We start from the raw sequence: 25203 nt of genomic DNA on the forward strand, positions 1-25203 counted from the left end.
CATTCCTGGGGCATCTGGGTGGCTCAGATGGTTAAGCATCTGCCTTCGGCTCAGGTCATGATCCCGGGGTCCTGGGATCGAGCCCCGAGTCAGGCTCCCTGCTCAGCGGGGAGTCTGATTCTCCCTCTCCCTCTGCTTCTCCCCCTGCTCATGCTCTCTCTCTGTATCTCTCTGTCTCAAATGAATACATAAGTTCTAAAAACAAAGAAAATGCGTTCCTGTATTTTAGTTTTCTAGAAATTTGTAGCAAGAGGTTTCTCTTGTTCTGCCATCTTGCTAGTACTAGATCCTTGAATGTCTTTTACTCTAAAATAGGAAAATGTAAGATATTTCCTGGGGGATACATAGAGTCCTCCAGGACTTATAAGTGTGATGTTCCTAATGGAGAGGTTAGTCAGAGTGCTGGACTAAGGAAGGTTTGAGGAAGGAAGTTGGGGAGAAAGAGCAGTGCATTAATGGACAGTCATTTTCTGCCCCCTCAGAGGGTACACGAATGCTTAGCTAAGCAGTTCACTTAGAAGAGTGATGATTGATTAGTCTTTACCGACAGCTCCTAAAAATAGCTTGCCTGAAATGATTGAGTCTTTTTAGGAAATGAAAGATCAGAATATGGAAGCAGGGAGATGGTTCTCAAGTTCTAGTGAAGACAAATTCTAGAAGCAAAGTGGGGGCCACAGCGGGTGTCGATGAAAGGAGACGTTTTACAATATTAGAAGAGGAAGCAAACAGAAGGAGAAGCAGGGGGTGAGGGTATAAAAGGATTGAGTTGAAAACATGAGTGTAGGAGTTTTCCCTGAAGACAAAGCTGATTTGAGGGGGAGAACCTATTCTCAGTGGGGCCTTGTGACCACATTTCTTAGTATCCAAAGTATCAGGAAAAATGCTACTTGTCTGAGATCCAGGTTACTAAGCCTTAAGCAGGTGATGTTGGGTTGGGATCACTCTTGTATTTTTGGCCTGAGTTTTTCTTTCAGCCTCTGCTAAGAATATGTCTGTTTTATATTGAGCTGTGGTACCCCATGTAGGACGATGAGGCATTAGAAAACCAGAGGTGCCACTCCGAGTTCACTCCAGCTCCCAAAGTCCGTGTCTTACCAGATGTGAGGGATTGAAGAAAGGTAGTGTGTGGTTTGGCCAGAGCATTCCACTGAGGGTTACTGTCTTCCTGGTTAGATTACTGATGAGTTGTATGATCTTGAGCAGCTCAGTTATTCTGCACCAGTGGTCTCAACCAGGGGCATTTTTATTCCCCCAAAGGACATTTTGCAATCTGGACACATTTTTGATTGTCACAAGTAGGGGGTGCATCTGGCATCTAGTGGTGAGAGGCCAGGAATGCTGCTAATGTATAGGAGAGCCCACTCTTGCAAAGAATTATCTGACTCAAAAATTTCAATAGTGCTGAGGTTGAGAAACCCTGCTCACATGTCTTTTCTTATCTAGAAGATGGAAGGGTTAGAAGAGGAGGTTGGTATGTGTGTAGCTAGATTAGGTAAGCTCTATATTCAAATTACCCATCTATCTAACACAGAACACTTCTTCTGCCCACATCACATCCATAGAAACATGAATCAAATGAAATGAGTTAAAAACAATCCCTCCCTTTTCTACCAAAGAACAAAGTCTTGTACTCAAAATGCTTTGAGCTTTGCAGGTTCACGGTGACCACTGTGTTTGCCTCCATGCCCTGGGTCATTCATCTTATCATGTTATGTTTGCAAATTGCACTTGTACTTGTGAGGTAAGGTTTGAGGACCGTCTTCCCTAAGCTGAACTTGTTGTCTCTAGAACAGGTTTATCACTTCTAGCTTTTCCCGCACAAACTTCCCAACATGGTGCAGGTTCCAAGACATCCATGCCCTGTTTGTATCCACTTGGCTTTGCATATAGTTACCATTCATTCATTCATTCCATAAACATGTATTTAGTACCCACCATGCACAGACATTGGTTGCTGTGGGGAACGCAAGGATATATAAATATAAACCCCTTACACTGTAGTGGGGGAGATGAGATCCATACACCACAGTATCTGAGGCAGGGGGACATAAAGTGCCAGAGGTTCTCTGAGAGAGAGATCGTGTTTGTTGTATGATCACAAAATGCTTCATAGAGGAGATATTGTATGAACTAGGCTTTCAATACTATCTAATTGTTTTTTCTTTTCTTTCTTTTTTAGAGAGAGAGGGTATGTGCATGAGCTTGGGTGGGGAGGGGCAGAGGAAGAGGGAGAGAGAATCTTAAGCAGGCTCGAGGCCCAGCCTGGAGCCTGACTTGGGGCTCAAACTCATGATCCTGAGATCATGACCCAAGTTGAAATCAAGAGTTGGACGCTTAACTGACTGAGCCACCCAGGTGCCCCAAGTCTATCTAAACTAGATAGTTTTTTGACAGGTGGCTATGGAAGTAGGGGGAAGGAAGGGAGAAAGAATGAGAAATGAAATGCAGAAGGATTACTTCAAGGTGCATTTGTGGAATGGTGAGCAGTCCTTCTTCATTGGAGCAGACAGTGAGTACTGCACAGTGGTGACATATTGCTGGGAGCATAGACAGGGTGAGGGCGGAACATTTTGTTCAGTCCTGGTCCTTAAAATAAGGAGTTTGGTTGGATGACATTTAGGTTTGCTTTTAACCCTAAGATCATAAGATCTCATGATTCCCTGGTGGTATTTGATAGGCATTAGGAAACTCATTGATTTATTCAATAAGTACATTTGTTTAATGACCTTTTACCAGACACTGGACTAGACACAGGCGACACAACAGTGAATACACTCTTGAATTACATTCCACTGAAGGGTGGGACCAGGGTCAGAGCTGGGCGGTGCAATGAACTATTGAACCAGGTAGAACCTGGAAGTGAAAGAAGGTTTAAGAGGCTCTTCTCCTCTTCTGAGGAGAAGGTATGAAGTCCTGAACTTGAGAGGTGGTGGTGCAAACAGAAAAGAAAGGAAGATTATGAAAGTGGAATAAAGAAAAAAAAAAAGTGACAGAGTGTGGGGGATGGTTGCTGTGGGAAGTAGGTAGGAGGAAGAATCAAAGATGCATGCACGGGGCGCCTGGGTGGCTCAGTTGGTTAAGCGGCTGCCTTCGGCTCAGGTCCTGATCCGAGCCCCGCATCGGGCTCCCTGCTCAGCAGAGAGCCTGCTTCTCCCTTTCCCTCTGCCTGCCGCTCTGCCTACTTGTGCTATCTCTCGAAAAAAAAAAAAAAAAAAAAAAAAAAAAAAAGATGCATGCAAAGTTTTGTTCCTGAGTTACGGGGAGTCTGTGATGCTGAGAACAGAATGAGACCTGGGAAGGCGCTGGTTTGGAGGAAAAGAGCATGTTTTTAAACCAGTTGACTGATTCATGGTGGCATCAGGTTGTCTAGGTGGGGGGAGCCCGTTTGAGCAGTGGTGAATGTGGTACCTGGCTTTAAAAAGAATAGGGCCAAAGATAAAGATCTGGGCATCTCTCAGATACTAGCTTTAGCTGCAGCCATCCAGACGGATGAGATCACCAAAAGAGAGTGTGTATAACAGAGAAAAGGTAGGAAACAGGCTCTGAGGAATGCATACATTTAGGAGGTGGAAGAAGAAAAGGTGAAGAAGAAGATGAAGGGGCAGTTAGGGAGGTGGGAATAAAAAAATAGATTGGAAATGCTCCTGAGGGGGAAGCAGGGAGGCAGAGAAGCCAATTCCTGCTGAGTCCCGGATGCGGCAGAATGTGTATACACCCTAATAGCCTCCAGGGAAACAGACTCTGGTTTTAAAAATCCCTTGGATGCATTTAGCTGTAAAAGTGTTGAGCCACCTGATCATTTTATCACTTCTTGGTGCCTCAGCCAGAGGGTGAGGAGGGAGAGGGAGAGGAGGAGGCTCTCCAGTGACTCATCCCTCATGTGTGTTAGGAGTTTTGGTTAAAAGGTTTGCTGCAAGAGAAAGCTGCTTGACTTATTTTATAATAGGTTCCTGGAGCACTGTGGCAACAATAGGACTATAGAAGCTATGGCCTTTGCCTCTGAGAGGTACGCCGCCAAAGGAAAGGCATTTGGGGGACTGTCCGGGATTGAGGTTATCTGTGCCATCCTGGATGGTCGAGTGGCTGCATTGAGGTTTGTAGCTCCCGCAAAGCCTGTGGTTTCCAGGTAAAGGGACTTTTCATCCTTTTACGTTTGGCTGTGGAGGAGACTCTGTGCCCAGGACTTGATCCTTACTGACTCTGGAGTGACTCTACGCTCTTCCACTCTGGGCCCTTGGCAGCCATTCCTGTCCCGCCTCAGGGGCCCAGCCTTACTGGCTCCTTCAGCATGTCTCTTGCTGTGAGGTGTAGTGGTGGGATGTAACCTCCCGCGTTAGGCACAGCCAGGTTCTGGGTCTAGCTCTGCATTTGTTCGCTGTGTGGTCTTGGTTTAGGGACTTTGTTTCTCTGATCTCAGTTGCCTCATCAGAAAGGTGGTTGAAGCTAAACATACCTACCTCATAGATTCTCACGCAGATCAAGTGAGGTAGCGTGTACCCACTTTGTTAGGCCTTCCACCATTGCTAGTTATTGTTGCTGCTTTGAAACTTCTATTTTTCTGTTGAATTGTTTTCAGAATTCCTTTCCCTTTCTCCCCGTGTTTCCCACTTTTTTTTTTTTTTTTTGAAGTACTTAATTTGAAGAAAATCAATACCTGTTAGCCAGCTCCTGTCTGGATGCCTGTGAAAGGCCTTGAATGCTTTGATTGTTCTGGTATAATTCTCTTTTGGAAATAGGAAGCTGTCTTTTGACATCCCCTGTAATGCCTGGTGTCTGTCCCTGTAAATATAACAACGATACCACCCACAGTGGTGTGACAATCTAAGTTTACAAAGCACTTTCACACACACAGTCTTTACCATCTCAACATCATTTGGGAAGCTGGGTCTCTCAGCCCAGCAAGCTGCTGACTCTCATCAGGTTTCAGGTGCACGCGTGTGTGAGCACGCGTGTGTGCACACACGCAAGCTTGAAGGATTGCTTCTTTCTTTTAACACAAAGAGCTAAAGTTTCAAAGCAGGTGGGGTGTGGGTTAAACACTGTTCTAAATGGCAGGCCTGCTGTTCGTGGGGAGGGAAAGTGGCCTGAAAGTTTAAAAATAACCCGAACATTATAGACTCCTGTGAATTCTACAGCCCGGAGCTCTGTGAGTCTGTGGGTGTCTTACCTGCTGGGGCGCAGGCAGGAAAACAAGTTTGAGAGGCAGGAGGATTTAAATTTGCTGAATCCTTTAGTGGCACGCGTTGGCAGCAGAAGCTTTCATAAAAAAACGGAAACCATACCTAATAATCAGGATCGATATTCCTGAATGGTAGGCATAGTGCCACCCTTGGATTCACTGAACACAGAACCCTTGCTAATATTTGAGTCTGCAATAAAGCAGACCCTCCTCTTCTGCTGCTGAACACCACCTCTCTCTACCTTTCTTTCTTCCCTTACTGACCCCTCTGGCTTTTCCAGATAGCTGCCTGAGACGGACCCACCAGGGAGCTCAGGGGCTGGGTCATTTTGGGGTAGATTTGGCCATTCATTGAGAAACAAGCAAATGGTGTGTGTAAAACCATGTTCATCATGAGTAAATTGTGCACAGTAACATACCCTTTGGATTTTTAAGAAGTTTTGAAGAGTTTAAACAGTTTTTGAAGTAAGACTCAGTTCTCCTAGGCATGGCCCGTGTTGCATGGTCCGTGCTGCTTGGGGACGATGCAATGGGGGGACTGCAGCAGCAGGTCAGGCTAATAACCCCAGCACATATTAGAACACGATGCACTTGCGAATCTGTTGTCCCAATTGGTGTATCAACAGTCTCCTGAGATTTGGAGGGCAGGCATTTTTGCACACACAGTTATAAACCCAACCAGGACTGAGGTGCAAATCTTGTCTCATGCTCTTGTGACTCACTTATTCTGAGGCTCCCCCCACCCCGTACCTGCTGTAATGTCTGGACATTTTCTTACATCTTGGAACTGTAGGGTGGTCAGCAAATAAAGTAACTAGCCCAAATCTCTATTAATCATATCAGCGAGAAGCTCTACACTGTGGTGGTTAAGATAATGGATTTTGGAGTCAAATAGACCAACGGTTGACTTTCTGCTATGTCATTTACCACCTCGGGAAATTATTTAGTTTTGTTCAGTTTTGCTTTTCTTATCTGTGAAATGTTGATTATAATAGTACTCACCACACAGGATTATTCTCAGAAATAAGGAAAGTAAAGGGTTTAGTGCAGTGCCTTATTATTAAATAATAAGTATTTAATACCCATTACAATTAATATTATTAACCAAATTGCCTATACTTTTTTTGGTAATTACTCTTTATTTGTTTGATGCGTGTTCATTTTTCTCTTGGTTTTTTTATAGTCCTGGAAGTTGCAATATCAAACCATGACCTACTGGAGAATAGAGATTATTTTAACAAAGGAAAAATAGCATAATAGGAAGCTTTGGGTTATTATATTAATAATACTTGACTACTTTACATGTGGTAGAGGTTTTCTAAAGAATGTGACTGAGTGATCGAGGATTATGTAAAGAAAAAAAAACCCCAGAACCCAGTCTCTAAGGGAAAGGACTGTATTTTGTGTGCGTCTATGTGTGTGTGTGTCCAAGCAGTTGGCTTGTTGAGCGTCCTAGAGAGGAGTATTTCAGAAATTCTCTCTTTCGATTGAGAATTACATTTCCACCTTTCCCATTTTTAAATGGCACATTAGGAATATTTATAAATCTTCAAGAGAGCTTGTAATTCTTCCCACTTAAATATAATGTATTAGGCCTGTCCGAAACCTCCCAACAGCATAGGAAAATTACTTCATATGTTTATACAGCTGGCTGGCAGAACTTGAGATCAGATCAGAATTGAGTGTGTGTCTTTGCACAAAGGCAAAAGTGTGTGTGTGTGTCTCTTCCACATGTAATTCTTTGTAAGGGAAAGGAGTCTGATGATGATGTTTGCCTTTCTGTAGAGAGAAGAGAGAGAACCAGTTTAAGACTATAGTTGATTTTTTTTTTTTGAAGCAGAAGTTTATTCTTCTGTTTTATATTCTGTGAAAAGAGATCTGAAAATATTCTTTATGTGGGGGTCTAAATGTCTTTTTTTAATAGGTGATTCCCCAAATCTTATTTCAATTATATTTTTTAAAGAGCAGAAGATATTCCTCATAAGAGAATGAACGCTATAATTTGATGGTTGATAAAATGAGGGTGAGGTTGTTATTGTGCTGGTAAAGTTCCTGAGTTAGAGTCACCTGATCCCCTACAGGAAAAGGAGGCATCCTTTCTTGCTATAAAGGGGAGGATGAACACTCAACCCAGAAAGAACAGCTGGAAACCCCTGAAAACAGAGAAGAGACTCAGAGTTAGAGCCAGAATATGTTAGGGGAAGGGCAGCCCCTCTGACAGGAACCAGTTAACCAGTTGATGCTGAAACTCTTTTTCACCAAAAAAAGTTGCGGGAGACTCAATGTTTCATTCATTGATGATGTATTTAGTAAAGGCCTGCTATAACATAATGCAGGCACTCTAGGTAATACAATGAAGGGGAAGATATGTCCTTTCCACTTGAGAAGCTTACACCATAGTGAAAAAGACAAGGCAGACATGATTGAAAAATTAAATAGGAATTTAGTGGTGAAGTCATACCCATGACAACAATGACAGTAAGTAAACAAGGTGCTATATGAATGACACGAAGTTCTGTGAGTTTATGGCAAGTAGAGATCACAGATAGAATTGGAGAGGTTATGGAAGGCTTCATGGAGGAGGCAGAATTGAACCGAACCACACCTTGAAGGATACCTAGGAGTTAGAGAAGCAGAAAAGAGGAAGGATGTTCTTGGGTCAGTCTGAATCAGGTGCTCTGAGCAAGAGTTTTGAGGCAGGAGTGGGTGTGACATGTTATAACTTTGTTGATACTATGGTACATGAGAAGATGATGTTGGAAAGGTAGGTTGAATTCAGATTGTCAGGCTAAGGAGTTTGGCTATTTTTTAGGCAGCAAGGAACCACTGAAGTTAAGTGATTGACAAGGGAGAATGATGTCACCTCAGTAGAAACTGGAATTTTTGAAGGGGAGATTGTTTCGAAGGAATTACAATGAATTCATTTTTAAGCACATTGAGTTTGAGATGGTGGACAGTCCTTAGTTGGGCATTTGGATCTGGTAAGGAGGTGGAAAAGTAAGGCTGAAACTAGATGTGGAAGCCAGGGGGATAGTTGAAAGTGTGGGTAAGGATATGACCCTGAAAGGAAAGATGTCAGAGAAGATGCAGGGGTTAAGAACAGCCCCATGGGGTACTCCCACAATAAAGAGGGGGATAAAAGGAGCAAGAGACAGTGAGAAACTGGGAGGTGGGATGCTAAGGGAGGGGAACTCTGAGAAGGAGGGGAGGTCAGTGGTGGCAGATGCTGCAGAGTAATCAAGGAAAAAAAGGGCGGGAGAACAAGGGCCATTGGAGGTCAGTGGAGGTCTTAGTGCAGTTTTAGGGGAGCGGAAGGGGCAGAACCAGCACATGGCCTGCCCAGGTGCACATTTCAAAACTGGCCTTAAGTCCATATCATATGGGAATGCCTTATTCACTCTGATTATTTTATACCAGGTGGGTGTAACCAGCTGCTCAGTGTAGGAGCGAGTGGGAGAGAAAGGGTGTGGTGATGGACAGGTGGTGGCTTACTCTGCTGATGATTCCAACCCAAAGAGTCCTGTAAGAGACAAGACTGGTGGGTGTGGTGGGATTGAGTTCCTTTCTCTGAGCCTTTAGGGTTCCTCTAGGCTTTGTTTCAGCCGTGAGCTGCTTTTCCTGCTATTGGGACACCGTCTTCAAGAGTGAAGTGTGGGGAATGGATTAAGACCAGCAAGTTCAGGTTAAAGCTCAGGCACCTTCTCTTCCTGGGCACTGCCTCCTTTGCTCTAGCACCTGACATCATGCCTGACATGTGGAAGGTGCTCATTTTATGTTTGCTGAATGAATGAATCAGACTGAACCCACCCAGGCTGAGCAAGCTTTACAATGTGTGGGCTGTATTTTGTTTTCTGAGTCAAGAGGCCAAGGGGGCGGATGGATGGGCGTGCTTCCGTCGGTTGTTCTCACCCTTAGATACCGATGCATCCTCCGCTCACCCCCCACCAGTCAGAGCTGGGGCTCTGCAGAGTCGTCCTGCTGCACTTTGCCTTGACCAGAAGCAAGACTGGACCCAGAGGATGGGTGTTGAGGTGCAGTAATGAGGCAGGGATCCTTTGATGTCTGGAGCTAAACACTGAAGCTCCAAAAGGACTTTCCCAATAAGGGTTAATGTTTGTTAGATTGAATATATTTGACTTTGGTCCAGGCTGAAAAGTGGCCTTATCTAATGGGGAATGGGGAAAAAAAAGGACTGAAGTGGTAATACTAGAATTTTTATGATCCTAGATACACTGAAATGCAGTATAAACATGCTGTCTGGTTCATCAGTCCCATGCATCTGGTATTCCCTCCACAGCCCGGGCATTCGTGTTCCATGCTGCTCCTCCCCACTGCTTCTCCCTACCTCCGGTGCCCTCTGTTTCAAAGGATCTCCCCGATTCTTTCCTTTTCCTGGTTGCTTCCAGCCAGAAGGGATCTCCCCTTTCTCCATCCTCCCCCTTACTGTGCACACTGTCCTGGTGCACGCTACGTTCTGCATTGTACCAGAGCCCTTTATGGGTACGTTTTCCCCCTCTCTTCACGTGTAAGCTCTCAGAGGCCGTGGCCATGTCTCATTTATCCTTGAGCCTCAGAATCTTGAGAAAAACGCCTGGCACATTAAAAGGGTTTAATGAGCATGAAATGGGCTTATGAATGAAAGAATAAATAAACAAACACGGATCTGTCAGGTACCAAGGTCTTTGGGCTCTTTGGACTGTGGTCTCTAATGTTTTTCTTTCTTTTCTCTTTTCCCCCATTTGTCTTTCTGACCAAGTCTCAGACACTTGTATTTCTCTGCGCCTCTGTCCACCCCATACACACTGCAGTCATCCCTGGGCTGCACTTCTGCCGTCTGCCTTCTGAAACAGAAAGCTGCCAGATACGTGGTTTGCTACGTGGTACTGTGGTCACAGCTACCATTGCTGAAATGTGTTTAACAAACACGTATGTAGAGCTTGTTATATGCCAGGTACTGTTCTGAGACCCTTACACATATTAACTAACTTAATCTTCATAAAAGCCCAGAGACAGGTGGTGTGCTTTCTTAGAAATTTAACCCTTTGGGAGGCTTTCTGGCTCAGGGTCCTGCCTCACCTCTCCAAAGTCCAAGATTATGCCTGTGACTGGACTCTTAAGCAAGGAAAACATTATTTTGACATGCAGAATGCTAATAGTGGCCACAGATTGTCTAGAGTCCTGACCTTATTACCAGGAGATCCAGCTCTGCTATTTCCTACCTCGGTGCACTTGGACAAGTCCCTGACCCTTTGCATCTCATATAATAGAATGTGCCTCACAGTCCTGCAGCAAAGATGCAGTAAGATAACATCACAGTTGGCACCCAGGAAATATTGAGTTGTCATAAATGAATGGTTTTAAAAACACTTTTTAAGCAAGATTTGCACATCTATAGTTAGCTGGTAGAGTGTTAGAGCTGTAGGGTTTCTCAGGCATAGGTTTGAGAAATGCTGCTTCTAGGGATGGACATTACATAAGGATGTAAAGTTATGTTTTCACCCAAGTAAGGGCTGTAAGGTATTGTGGAAGCCACCAGATTCCCAAGATGTCTACATCACCATAATGCTCCTCTGCTCTGCAATGAATTTGCACATGGTCTCCTGCCAACTTTTTTCTTAAGAACCCACTCCCAAATCCTCTCTGCATTATGTTCCTTAGAGTACTGCTTTGCATAAGAGTCTATTTCTTGGAAAAGCTCAACAGGGGGAAAATAGAACAAAAGGGGCTCTGATAGCTTAACCATAAGCTATCTGAGTGTAACTGGCAGTGGGGGAGGGAGGAATGAGGAAGCTGGGCTGGTGGGAGGGGCACATGCTTTTTGGATGAGGCTAGATTTGCAGCCACTGCAGTGATGGGCTAAAATCTCACGCAGAGATGGCCCAAGGCCTGACAGATCTGGGAAGAGCTTTATGAATGAGGGGAATAGGATAAGTACTTCTCCACTCATGCTGCTCACGTCTATCCAGCTTAGTACAAACTCCCGTGGCCTTCCTGGTCTGGGGGAGTTCAGCCAATTGGTTTCATTCCTCTTCCAGAGGAGACTGGAAGTACTCTCTACCAGTCGCCTTCCATCCTGCTTGCAGTTTGGATGGTACCCTGGAGATGAGGGGCTACAGGGTGAAAGCTTTGAAGTTAAGCCATCTGGATGGGATTAATCTAGGAAAGTTTTCACTTGCTTCCTCAGATCCTTTTGGGTTTCTAGTTTGCAGGTCACTGCTTGCAGCAAAACATGCATGCAGAAAAACACTTGGTTGCACCATGTTGTTTGTGTATGTATGTGTGCGCACGTGCGTGCAGCGTGTTGACCTTGTGCCCAGTGTGTGGGGGTGTACTTTCTAAGTACTGGATGGTTGCATTGTGGTGAAATTTGGGGCTTGGACCTCAACAAAGTCCCACAGGGGAGTAGAGAGCTGGTGACAAGAAGTCACCTCTTTAGGCATGTCTAGGTTGTGAGGTGTGCTAGGGGTGCTGGGCGGCCAGGTACTGGGCTCACGGTGACATGCTCAAAAGTGACCAGTAGATGGTGCTCTGACAACAGGGAAATATGGCTACGGCCCCTCACGGGCTGGAAAGGGATTTTAGGAATCGGGTTTCCAATCAGAGTTATGACCAAATGCTGACTTTCTACATTTCCATATGTGGGTCTTTAAGAAGACATTGCAAGGAGGGACACTGTTAGGAGAATGCCCACCAAGTTCCTTATGAAGAGCATTATGGCAATGACCTGACCTCAGGTTTTTTCTAAGGATCCTCCTGGATCTTGAGGGCAGTACCTGTGTTCCTAGTTTAGTGTCTTCCCAGCATGGTCCCAGGACCATGTGGCTATTGACCAAATTCAATTTGAGGACGGTAAGCATAGGATTCCCATAGGTTTAGCGTGATTGTATAGTTTCTTCTCTTGACAATGAACAATTTGGAATTACACTATTACCATCCACCAGAGATTAGACTGGTTATTAGAAAGAGCCATAAAGTTGCAGTCCGAAGATCTGTTAGAAGCCCAGGGAAAATTACTTAAGGTTTCTGAAACTCTGCTAATTTGTCCATCAAATCAGGGTCATAATACCTGGGTTGCCAGGCTGATCTCAGAGATTTGTTGTGAGGTTTATGTAAACTGAAAACTATTGAAGACACATAAAATATTTTTCAGTCATTAAAATTCTAGCCCTCTGCGGGCTGGGAGAATGGGGGCATTAGAGAGCATAAGAGATCATGAGTTCATAGATCTCCAAAGTCTGAAAAGCTGTGACTGTGGGGTGGGGGATGGTGTTCGTGGTGGTGGTGGTGGAATATGAGAGTATGCCTCCCTCCCACCATTACTGCCCTTAGATCAAGTCCATTCCCAAAGACTTTAATGCCATCATGTTTGCCTCTTTCCTCTTGGGCTTCTCCCCACACCCCACAAATTCCCCATTTATAACTTCCCTCCAAAGGTGCTCATACTCTCCAGCATGGTCTACATCATTCCCAACCCATGCATTTGTGATTCCTGTCTCCTCAGGGAGGCAAGCCCCAACTCCACTGGGTCTTCACATTTCCAAGTGTAATATTCTGTCTTGGGGAACCTAGGTCTCTAAAGAATTACAACAGCCACAGAGAACACAGGACATTGTAGAGAGAGGGAAGGGGATTAGTACTGCCTCTCTTCTGAGTGGGTGGCATTGAAGACCCAGATCTGGAGGTTCCAGATCTTCCAAGAGCCTCTTCCAGACGGTAAAGCTTAGAGAGCCCTGCTTCCTCTGAGCATGAAGAAACAGGCATACCTCTCGGACGACTGCCAAGGCCAGGACCCAGGGAAAAGAGGTGAAGTTGTAGTGTGAGAATGAGGTCTATCAAGCATTCTGGCTGGTAAGGTTGTAGAATCTAATTTAATCCAAGAAGAGGACACTTTTTTTTTTTTTTTTTTGGTCATCTATTTTCTTCATTTGGCATCCTCAGTGCCAACAGTGCCTAGTGCTCAAAAATATTTATCAGATGATTGATGTGAATGAATTTTGTGCTATGGATTATGGTCCTGCCTGAAAGCATGGGTTTGATCACTTCTGCAAGCCCTTTCTAATCTGCACAGTTTACAGGGTTAGTGAGACAGCCACTTGTGACCATTGTGAATGACTAAACAGGCTGATGGGGCTTCGTGGTTCATAGCACCGCCTCCCCTTTCACTTCTGACCAGGTATCCAGACAGAAAAGGGTCTTCGAGTAAAGGGAGGTAGAATGACAGAATAAGGCAGTAATGTGAAATCAAAATACTAATTAGAATGGACACACCTTGCATAGTAAGCTGGACTGAAATGGGCTACCCTGAATCAAAAGGTCAATATGATGTCTCAAGGGCAGCACGGACACCATTCCTTTGGATTTCCAGTACCCAGAGGATTTCCCTTCACACATACACTCACATACATTCTCACCCAGATGTGTGTCAGTGCTCACGTGGCCTTGCCCACACATAGACACACACAGGAACACACGTGCCTCTCACTCAGATGTTATCACCCTTCCCATCAGTTATTCTCACACACAAAGACACTGCCTTTCACACATGTGAAGCCACACTCACCCATGGTTTCCAACCTCCAGGTTTTAGTCTCTTTGTTTCCTTCCTCAGCCGCTCCCTTCCCCTTCTCTAACATTGCTTAGGTGCGGAGGATTTGGATAGAGCTGTGTATTGAGCCTACACTGGAAAAAGGAGAGTAAAGTGTGCTCCAGCTAGTGTAGACATGGAAGGGGGCAGCTGGTCCTGTGCTCAGTTCAAACCACTGAGTCACCTGTGGAGAAGGGCTTGGTTGCTAAACCTAGGGACTCTTTCTCCGGGTCTTGGAGTCCACCTTTTCCACTTATGCAGCTCAGATACTAAGTGTTTTTTTCTTCATTAATGGGGTGGATTTGAGGAAGTCAGTGGAGCCGATTTATGGGTAAAAGATAGGGGTGGGAGGATTCCCCTGATGGTTAATAGGACTTTGAGAAAGGTAGTGTTAGCTCCAAACTCACCATCTACGGCCCCAATATCTGGACCAGTCTTCCAGAAATGGATGCGCAGGGCTCCGCGAGAGCTGAACCCAAGAGGCCGCCCCAGATCGCATTTGTCAGGGGGAGGGCAGAAGCTCCCACGCGGAGCTGGCACCAACACCCGAGTGCGGAGCCCCCAGAGGTCCTAGCGTGCCTCACGGGGCCTGCGGGTTGCTAAGTGGGGAGATGGGGAGAGGGTGCCGCCTTCTCCGCGGAAATCCCTGGGCAGCGTTCCTCGGACACTGGGAGCTGAGGAGGAGCAGCGACTGGGCCCCGGTGCGCGGCGCGCAGGGCGCAAAGGCTTCGACTACCCTTCAGGGCAGGCACTGCGCGGGGCACAGCACCTGCGGGCGCCTCGGCGGGGACGGAAGGCGCGAGTGCGTGCGCGCGTGCGCGTGCGCCCCCGCCGGGCCTGGGCTCGGCTCTCTTGCGGGGACGGTGCCGCGCCGTCCGCTGCGCCCGCCTCTCTCCTCTCGGCGTTACTTGGGGAGGGGCGACTCTCGCTGGACCTCTGCAGCGGTGGCCCCCTACCCTTTGGCTAAATAAATCCCGAAGCCAAACCAGCCTCGCTTTCCAGGCCCCTGAAGCCGCGGTCGGCCGGGGTCCTTCCGGCTCCATCCCCGCCCCTCCTGTCCTCGCCGGCCCCGCCCCCGCTTCTCCTGGCGCTCCAGCGCGCGCCTCGCTGCGCCTCTGCGCTCCGCTCGCTCTCCGCTCCTCGCCTTCCCCTTTCCTTCCCCACATTCTCCTCTGCTTCCCGGGAGTGGGGCTGTCCGAGTGGCAGAAGAAACCCAGCCGTTCAGGAGGAAGTTCGGTCCTTGGACAACTCCCGTGCCAGGCCACCGCTAGGCTCGCCTGCAACCTGTTCCTCCCTCGCCCAAGTGCTCGCCCGCCCGCCCGCTCCCGCTCCCGCCCTCGCCCCGGCGCAGCCGCGGATCGCTGTTGCATGCTGATCCGGGGAGGCGGCGGCGGTGGCGGCGGCGGCGAGCGCTCCGGCAGGATGCTGGCACTCGGGCTTCGCTGCTCTCTGGATGCTGCTCAACTTCTATCCCAAGCGCAGGAGCTTTGAAGTCGTTTGTTCCTCTCCGGTTGGATTGACTTCTTATTTTGATATTTTGGGCGTTGCGGTTTGCGCAGGAACCTCAATATCGCTCTCCCCCTCCCTCTCTGTCAACCTTTGGATGCGTCTGTGCTGGCACATTTAAAGACCCAAGTCTTGGCTGTGGAATTTCTTAGTTGGACTTGCTGGGGCTGGCGTTATAAAGCATGTCACCATAACCCCGTCCTTATCTTTTTTTTTTTTTAAGTTCTTTTGTTTTCATTTTTCCCTTCCTCCCCAACCCCCACCCCCAATAAATCACCAAACTGTTACCTAGCGGGCCGGTGCCTGCCTCTCTTCCAGAACTAGGTGGTGCGTCTGCCAGAAGAGGAGCTATGTTTGAAGAGCAGCCTACTCCACCCCTCTCCTCTTCAGTCCCTGAATGCCACCACACACTGGCATTTTGAAAAAAAAAAAAAAGAATTGCCCCCAGAAACTGAGCCCCCCCCACCCCCCCCCCCCTTTTTTTTTTTTTTTTTTTTTTTTTTTTTTCCTCCTTGAGGAATGGAGCTTCGCAGAGGTTGTATTTAGATTCAACAGTTCGGAGCGGCGGGGCTGCTGCTGCCGCCTCTTCCAAGAGCTCGCGAGGCTCCCCGGAGGCGGTGGTCCCCGCGCTCGGCTGGATGCGGCTCTGAGTCTCCGTGTGTCTTTCTGCTTGTTGCTGTGTGCGGGTGTTCGGCCGCGATCACCTTTGTGTGTCTTCTGTCTGTTTAAACTTCAGGATGGCTCGCTTCGGGGAGGCGGTGGTCGGCAGGCCGGGGTCGGGCGATGGAGACTCGGACCAGAGCAGGAACCGGCAAGGAACCCCGGTGCCGGCCTCCGGGCCGGCGGCCGCCTACAAGCAGTCGAAAGCGCAGAGGGCGCGGACTATGGCTTTGTACAACCCCATTCCCGTCCGGCAGAACTGTTTCACCGTCAACAGATCCCTGTTCATCTTCGGAGAAGATAACATTGTCAGGAAATACGCCAAGAAGCTCATCGATTGGCCATATCCTTTCTTGCCCTCTCCCCCTTTGCATTTCTTTGGGTAAGGGGGGAAATCTAGCATGGAATTTATCCCGCATCCCCTTCCTGGTGCCAATTTGCCCCTTTGCTGAAGTGCACTCTTTACTTCGGTGTGCCTAAGGGGCAAGCTTGGTGCTGTAGAGGCCAGTGTGGGCACGGGTGCTTTTCAAGGTAAGACTTTTGGTTTTTTTATTTTTCCTATGTGGAAATCTGTAGCGTCCCTGGGTGCATGGTGTTGCTGTCTGCCCCTTTCTGGGCTGGGCTTTGTCTGATTCCCAGGCCCCCAAGGCCCTACACATAGAATGGGTTGCCCCTAATCTCAAGGTTTTCTTTCATACTCACTCCCCCTTTTCCTCCCTCAAAGCACCCCCCTCTGTCCCCATCCCCACCAGCTGGGGAGACACCCGCACTATCTGCCCCTGGGGAAGTCAAGGCTCCCTGGGGGATTTATCAGTTCAGAAGCTTCAAGAGTCTGGGCCAAAACCCTGTAGACAAATAGACAGAATGGATAAATAAAACAGCCATTTGGCTGGGGATCCAGCTAACTCTGGGGACTGAGTTTAAGTTCCACTGAGAGTGGAGTGAATGAATGTGTCAGCGGAGGTAATCTCTAATGATCCAGCCCAGACAGCTCAGAGTTGGAGTTCTCTTCTCAGCCAAAGAAGAACAGCTCATCAGAGCTCATCATTTTCTTAGTCCGGTTGGGTGCACCTGCCTCTGAATGCTTGACCCAGCTGAGTGCTCTCCTAGGGCCCAAGATTCAGGTTGATATGCTGGGCCTGAATTCTTTAGCTGAGGGCTGCATCAGCTGAGCCCAGAGGTGTGCAAGCAATCTGTCTCTCCCTACCTCCAAAGGAACTGCTCTCCACAGAGAGCTGGTGGCGTCTCTCATGGTGGCGGTGTCGGGGTGAACAGGCATCAAAGGAGCTTCTTTGCAGGTTTAATCAAGTGCACCAAATGCAGGCTGCTGATTAGGCTTCTCGCTGCCTTGTTCTTCACTAAGAATTTGGGCATCTGGCAAGGTCTTTAGGAATTGCGGGTTGGTAGGGGTGGGGAGGGTGCTTGGTAAGAAGCAAGCCAGGGGGGTGGTGGTAAATATGGGGGTAGGCTTGGAGACATGGGACTTTGATGCTTGTGGAAAGACATTTCTTGGGAAGGATGCACCTGCAAAGGAGGCCCCTCCTCTTCTCCTCTATCCTCTTTCCCCACCCCCTCCCTCCAGGTGTGCATCATGAGGCAGCTGAGCTGCATTGGGTCTCTAGTATCAGTGAGGCACGTGGCTCGCTTCCCCTAGGGCTTGGGCATCTCCCTGCTACCCCCACCCCGGTCTCTGGCCTTCCCCTCCTTCCTCCCTAGTTCCCTGCCTCAGCAGCACTGCCATTGGCTGGCGCTTGGTGCTTCTAGGCAGCACCCCTCATTAGAAACGAAGGAGCTTCTCTAAGCAGATATTCTTCCTGCTGCTGCTCAAATCCTCCCACAACCACCCCTGGCTGGGCTTCCTCTCTCCTCCTCTCTGCACTCCCCTCCTCCTCCCACCCCCACAGAGTGATTCGGGGTCATTCCGTGCCCGAGTTGAACGTATCTAGGGTGGGGGTACTGGAGAGGAGGAAGGGTCGGGTCCCTGCAGTCCTGCCTGCCGGTGCGCCGCACAAAGCGGACAGATCTCATTATGTTGCGTGCCGCGGCTGGGCTGCAAACACTCCTCTGGTCAGATCTCTACTGATTTCTCTAGCGGGGCCCCGCTCCCCCATCCGCCTTGTACAATTCTCTAAAATTCCCCACCCTCCAGGTGCTGCTTTACTGTGCTCCTCTCTTAGGGGCATGTTAACTCAGGCGCCCTTGGGCTTCCTTGCGGTAGACAAAGCGGCCCCGCCGCGCCGCGGGTGGCAAAGTGTGCCAGCAGCCATCGTTGGCACCTAGGACAGCGCCACCGAAACTCCCCAGGCGTCCGCGGCTCCGCGACCAGCCGGTTGGGTACCACGGGCACTTCCGGCTGGGCCCAGGCTCCGGGGCTGGGAAATGAAGCTCGGTTCCTAGACCACACGGTCGGCGCTTTTCACATTTTCGCTTCCGCTGCAAAGACACCGCCTTTCTACCAGGCGTTGCGAGCGCAAGGTGCGACAGTGGTTTTTACCCCGCCCTTTCCTTGTCTTTGGCCAGGATGAACCAGAGAGAGTCAAAGGAGAGAATAGGGAGTTGATTTCAGCGTCGTACTCAGTGCCTCGGCTGAGAGCTGGATCCCAGGGGTCTCTTCTGTCCCCGTCGTTGGAAGTTTCGCAGTGGTTCTGCAGCACTTAGGCTGTTGTAACAGTGTTCAGAGAACATCTGCTAAGGTGTGTAGAGGAGCCCTGTTGGAAAATTTAAAGTACACCATGTTGCTTTTTTTCTCTTCGCTGTGCAACGTGACTGACTGACAAGTATGTATTGCCTCTGGTGGTGACCATGTGGAAACACTGTGCTTCTGTGGGTTCTGCTTTTTCTCCAGTACTGCATCTCAGATCCTAGTCTCACTTTCCTTCCTACCTAGACATCCAGCTTCCGGAAATCTCTCCCTTTTTCTTCCTGGGAGTCACTGTGAGCAGTGGTTACCAGAAAACTTGGGAGCCGGGCTGTCTGCGTTCAAATCCCTGTTCCTTCACCAGCTCTGTGACCTTGAAAAGTTATTTCCTTACTTTGCGACTCAGTTTCCTTATCTGTAAAATGAGGGTGATAATCATGAGTTAGGGGGAGAATTAAATGACCTAACATATGTCGGGTTCCTAAAACATTCCTGATTACCCAGTAAACACTAGCTATTATTTTAATGGGGTCCATCAGAAATGCAGCATGCCTGAAGGGAGGGGTCTTAGTTCTAGGTGAACTAAATCTTCTAGGTTTTTGCCTCTCAAAGAGAGCACAGAGCAACATCCCTGTCACCTGGGGGCCTGTTAAAAATTCAGAACCCTGAGCTCCACTTCAGATTTTACTGAGTCAGAATCTGCATTTTAATAAGATCCCCAGGTGGTTAGTATGCACATTAAAGTCTGGGAAGTACTTCTCTACTGTTTATAAGGGCCAGATATTTGGAAAAAAAAAAGATTGTTCAGAACATGGGTTAAGACCGCCCGCTTTGAACTGACATATGAACATGTAACATGCTTGAGGACTTTGATTATCTGTGCACTATGTCTTTGAGGCTTATACATCTTTTATGGGCTGTAGAAAGTCACTGTGGAGCTAGGAGGAAATGAGCACTTCTGTGTGTTATGTTAGCTCCTCTTCACACTGCATATTACTGGTCTTTAACAAACTGGCCTGAAAAGATTAGTTAAGGGAAAGGAATTATTTAATTTATACTGGTAGGACCCTCTGGCTTGGGTGGGTGGGTGGGGTAAACTTCTCCAGTTATTTAATAGGGAAAGTCTAGTTCCTATGGAAAGAAATGCCCAAGATAACCCAGATTTGGCATGAAAGATGGTGGTAAGTTACAGCCCACTCTGAATGTGTTTCATTTTTCTTGGAAGCTACATCTGCATAGGGAGATAATTTTATTTTCTTATGGCACTCTTTTCTGCAGTGGATACCATAACCTTTTTGAAAATGCTAATCTGATTTAAAATGTGATGTTGCATTTTATATGATACCTCTATTTCTTTCTTGCTCATCTAATAGATGTAACAATAAAAGGATTCTCTTTTTCTCAGGGAATTGGCTGCTCTGAATGTCATCCCACGTTCACTGTGCCATATGCTTACCAGCTCTCACCTTTCCATGCCCAGGCTCAGTTACTCTGTGGACACACACAGGGTCTCCCTCATAGTTTGTGAGATGCCCCACACTTGTTTGCACTTTTTTTAGGTCAGAGGATGAGGGGAAGAAATGGGATGTCTGATTTGGGGCTCTGTGCCATTAATGGGCAGTGGGAGATTTTTTTTCCCCCACTGATGATGTGGGTCATCTCAGCAGGGATCACATGTTTCATGCAGAAATGTAAAGGGTCTAAAGTAGGAAGATCAAATGTGTTTGCAGCCACTGAGATGTTGAAAGCTCATTATAATGAACTTGTAGATATTCATCCATGATTTCCTGTTGCAGAGAATTTCACTGTAGCCTCAAAAGACTCCAGCTCTGGGTCAGAGGTTATGTGCTTTATTATGGTAAATTTCCCATTGTAAATTGCCTATTTATTTTGGAGGGTTTTGGTGAGGATTACTGAAGGCTTTAGTTCTCCCATCTCCCATTTTGGCATAAACTTTTCTCTTGCTCTGGTTGCCTATAAATATACAGCACCTTGCAGGATAGTAGACTGTAATCTTGGCAAGAATTTCAGGTTTGATGTAACGCTAATGGATCATGAGTCAGAGTGCCTTGATTAGGGCCGAGGGTGGCAGCTAACAAGGACAAAGTCTGTAATTATATCCTATGATCACATAACGCAGAAAGACTTCGCATCTTCTGTGTACCTGGGCACCGATGCAGATGGGGAAGCAGATAGTGAGTGTAACTGGCCCTGCGGCTGCTGGAGAAAGGTCTTCATTTTCTGAGCCTCCCAGGACAGTCTCCAAATTGTCCATTGGCTTTGTCTTTGAAATGAGGTGTGGGTAACATTTCCTCCGGAAACCAGGCTTTGACTTGTTGTGGGGACCAGTTGTAATTGGGTTGCAGCCTGGAAAGCAAGCTGGAGTGAAGGAGTTTGACAGAAATGACATGACTGGAGAATGGAGATGAAAATATCTTGGACGTGATAGTGTTGTCTGTTGGTTTGCATGTCACCATTTCTCCACTTCCCTCCACTTGCTTTCCCTTGCAATAGGTGGAACGCACACTATGAATTAAAGGAGGAGGAAGGAAATAATGAGAACAGGTTTTTTTATCTTCTGAGAGATCCAGACTTTGGAATTATTAGCTCCATCCAGAATTGCTGATCTCTTTTTAGCTGCTGCTGTATAAAATGTAGGGTTTCTTTCCCCTCCAACTCTGCTGCTTTTCCCCCTCTTTATAGGAACATCTGGTTTCCTTCTATCTTCATGTTCTTAGTTAAAATAGAACAGAGCCAAGATTTGCTAAGCTGTCAGAAATCCTGCAAACCCTTGACTCCTTGGGTCCCACCAACAGCCCAGTAGCCTCCCTTTTGTTGTTTGCAGGGCTGCCTGGGATGGGAAGCTGCGGGTCTCCCATGCCCAGACATGGAAGGCAGCCATCAGAGGCCACTCTGCTGATCTTAGTTTGTTTCTCAGTGACCACACACACGTGCAAGAGGGAACCTGGATGTGACTGTGATGAATACCCTTTTATTCAAGGAGAGAGACTTTCTCTTTCTGCAGTCCTCTGTCCCTTTTCCGTCTCTATTTCTCCGTCTCTCATTTTTAGGTTCGGCCTTTGTGAATAATTCATTATATGTGTGGGTTTTCCCTAGGATTTTCAGAAAAGGAAGGTTATTTGTCTTCCTCTTGGATACAAGCAGGGTCTCTTGCTGAGGACCAGCTTCATAGATCGACTTTTCCCTCTGCGTCTGCTGTTTGTTGCAGTGGGACTGGGACACAAGAGAAAGGTAGCAGGGGAGGGGAAAGCTCTCTTCTTACATGCTTTTTCCTGCTGCTTTTATAATGACTGCCTCCTACTCAGTCCTGTTACATCTGGGTGCCCCATAAATATGCAGCTACTCCCCTCCTCTGTTCAGAGAACATGGTTAACTAGAAGATATTTGTGTCCCCAGGTCCTTGTCGCTCTGAATGCTCTTGTCATTCCAGGTCTTCATGCTAATAAATGCTGAGCCACAGAGCTAAGGAGGCTTCTCTAATTGTTTCTTTTCAAACTTCAGTGGGAATTCACATAGGAATTTGAAGGGGTGAGCCACCGCTGAAATTAATGTGTACCACTCCCTGTCACCTCTGCCATCATCAACACGATATGGTTTTTAAAGCAGTCCCTTTCAAGGAGGGATAAAAACACCAGTGACCTGTGCTGGTACTTGCCCTCCCAAGCATTCTGAACCTGCACAGTAGGGGCTTGTGTGGAGGCTCCCCAGCACGTTTCCACCATCACTTGGATTTAAGGACAGAAAGTACAGCCCTGAGGTTTTAGGCTTCTCCAACCTAGTGGTCCGTCTCTTATGTGTCAGTCCTACGTTAGGGAGATGTCTGTGGTGTATTTTTGCTCACTGAATAGCCCAGGTACATTTACTTAATTTTCCATTCCCTGTATCCTTGGCCAGTCTTTGGCTATAAACTCTGATGAGCCACCCCCATGTCACCATTTCTGGAAAGCAAGGGGCAGCCAGGAGGTGTGTCCTTAAGAGGGAGAAATGGGCCAGACTAAGGAGAACGGCACTGAGTGACTAAAAAGTGTCAGTTATCCAAGACACTGGCAGAGCAGTGGGTACTTCTTAGGAGTGTCTTTTTTTTAATTGTATTTTGGGTTCCAAATTTGTAGGACTAAGCAGTTCCACTCTTAGTCCTCTTGAATATTTAAAAAAAAAAAAAAGGACCCATTTTTAAAGTGGTAGCTCATCCCCGAGGCAGGTGGGCAGGGCTTGGGAATGTGACTGACTCCAGGCTAGGCTCCAGCTACAGGATCCTGTGGTCCAGCCCGCGAAGGGCTTCTGGGAGAGGCCATGTGTGGCCCCTATGCCAGGTGTGGTCTTTTGCCTGTGGGTGGTTGATCTGAATTGCTGTTGCAACTCTGCATAATTTCGAGGCTGTATTTTTTGCTGGATTTGGTCATGCTGCATGTGTACTGCATCTGTTCCCTCCATCGCTAGAGAATTTGGAAAGCCTGTGTCAGATGTAAGCCTTAGCTTTCTGAAGCTTAAAGCCGGGAGTGGGGCATCTATAGAATCCCCTCCCCCCTTAGAGAAGGGATGAAGAGGATGTGGCTGAGTGGTGGGTCACAGATTAGAGGGGAAAGGAAGAATGCTCTGACTAGGGTCAAGACCTGAGGCTTGGGATACTCAGACTCTGGCATCATTTCTGTGGCTGAGATGCAAGACACCGTGTGTGCCTCATTGACCCAGAGGAGAGGCTCTGAAAACCAGGACAGGGAGGAGAATCAGCCCTCACAAGCTTTTCTCCACCTGCGGCGTGGCTGTATGTTTGAAGGGTTTCAAACTTTCGGTGCCTCTTTCTCAATTTCCACACCATTGTCTCATGGGGCTGGTCAGACTCAAAAAGCATGAAATGGATTTTCAACAGTCACTCACCAGCGTCCTGGCAATTTCCAGCTGTATGCTGTTGGACACTGTTTTGCTACTATTTTGTCAATGACCGTTCCTTCCAGCAGGTGACTTCCATCAGCATCAAAGCTAATTCCTCAGTTTCTTTGTGCTGAAGTCATACATATGCACTGCCCATTTCATCTACATCACTGGTTCAGAAGCTTCAGGATTTACTGAAGGGCTTATTAAGATACAGATTTCTGGACCCTACTGCCAGAGTTGTGGATTCAGTGGGTCTGAAGTAGGGCTTGGGAATTTGCCTTTGTCACAGGTTCCCGGGTGATGCTAAAGCTGCAGGCCTCAGAACCGTACTCTGAGAACCGCTGTTTGATGTGGTTTTGTCGTCTGCCGGCAGGGCCTTCAGAGAGGGCCAGTTTTGCAAATTGCAGAGGAGAGTCCCCATCCCAAATTTCTCTCATCTCTCAGCCTGAAGCCTTGCTGTGACCTCTGGGTTCAGGTAGTGAGGCTTCAAGACTTCGCTGTCAAAATGCAGATGATCTTGGGAGCTGGGATATAGTAGCAGCTACATGGCATTAACACCGTATAACTGAAAGCAGGCTCTTCTGAGAACTGGCACAGGACACGCCCCTAATTAATTTCCACACCTAGTGCAACCCTGACTTGCACTGAGCATCTGGTACAGTTTTGTTAGATGATTTCATTAGGTGGTTACTATTGGCCAACAGAAAGCATTACTGAAGGATCTCTTGCCTAGTGTTGCACTGACCTGGACTTGTAGGATCAGGGGTGGCCCTAGCGTGGGGAGGGGAGGTTGCTAGGAGGTAGTGAGGGCACTGGATAGCTGGTGGGGTCATTACATGCGAATTTGGAGGTTGTAAAAGACAGGCTTCAGGATCTAGCTATGGATCACTCCAGTTTCTGTATTACCCAATATGAACTGTGAAAAAAGCACACAGTATTTGTTATCTGGCATTTTATTATACAGTACTCTTTATTAATTGGCACCCAGAGATCTATAGCATAATAACAATTGAGATTTGTTCTGATGGCCCCCAGGCACCACAAAATGCCATAGTGCTTTCTGAGTATCGCCAATGAAGCATTTATTACATCATGTTCAACATGGTTTGAATGGTGTGTGCGCTTTATTGTGTTCAGAGCTTTTGCAAATTACAATCCGTATTGATTATTTAAGGTAGCTCTTTATCACTTTTTTTTTGTTAAATTAACCAAAGTGTTCTTCTCTAGCTACACCAGATAACAAAAGAATCCCTGCATTGTTCTAGAAATCAGTCCTTTCAGCTCTAGAAATACTCTAGGACTTAGAGATGAATTCTGGACAATTGTCATACTGTCAGGTGGTGATTAGAACAAAGTCATATTTTTTTAAATGGATTGATAGCTCAGCAAACTTTGGATTCACTGGGCAAGTTCTCCAGCTAGTAAGCTGGTATTACATCTCACTGGGTGTGCTTGTGTCTGTAGGCTGTCATTGAAAATGAGCCATCAAGATTTACAAGAGACAGAAAGGGTACGTGCACCCCGATGTTTATAGCAGCAATGTCCACAATAGCCAAACTGTGGAAAGAGCCAAGATGTCCATCGACAGATGAATGGATAAAGAAGATGTGGTATATATATACAATGGAATATCATGCAGCCATCAAAAGGAATGAGATCTTGCCATTTGCAATGACGTGGATGGAACTGGAGGGTATTATGCTGAGCGAAATAAGTCAAACAGAGAAAGACATGTATCAT

The 25203-nt window shown here is 47.2% G+C and overlaps 1 protein-coding gene across 5 annotated transcripts in view; it reads left to right on the top strand.

Annotated features, from left to right (window-relative positions):
• Positions 1–25203, top strand: part of CACNA1E (calcium voltage-gated channel subunit alpha1 E) — a 493636-nt gene that overhangs the window by 162847 nt on the left and 305586 nt on the right. For 4 of the 5 annotated variants that reach the window (XM_032393033.1, XM_032393035.1, XM_032393036.1 and 1 more), the window contains exon 3: positions 16006–16272. In XM_032393033.1, the coding sequence (XP_032248924.1) occupies positions 16006–16272 (267 nt within the window). Of the gene's footprint in view, positions 1–14917; positions 15274–16005; positions 16273–25203 lie in introns of those variants that run through there. The other variant, XM_032393038.1, reaches the window with a different exon arrangement.

Source organism: Phoca vitulina, unplaced genomic scaffold (genome assembly GCF_004348235.1).
Source record: "Phoca vitulina isolate PV1807 unplaced genomic scaffold, GSC_HSeal_1.0 scaffold71, whole genome shotgun sequence".
In the NCBI taxonomy this organism is placed as follows: Eukaryota; Metazoa; Chordata; class Mammalia; order Carnivora; family Phocidae; genus Phoca; species Phoca vitulina.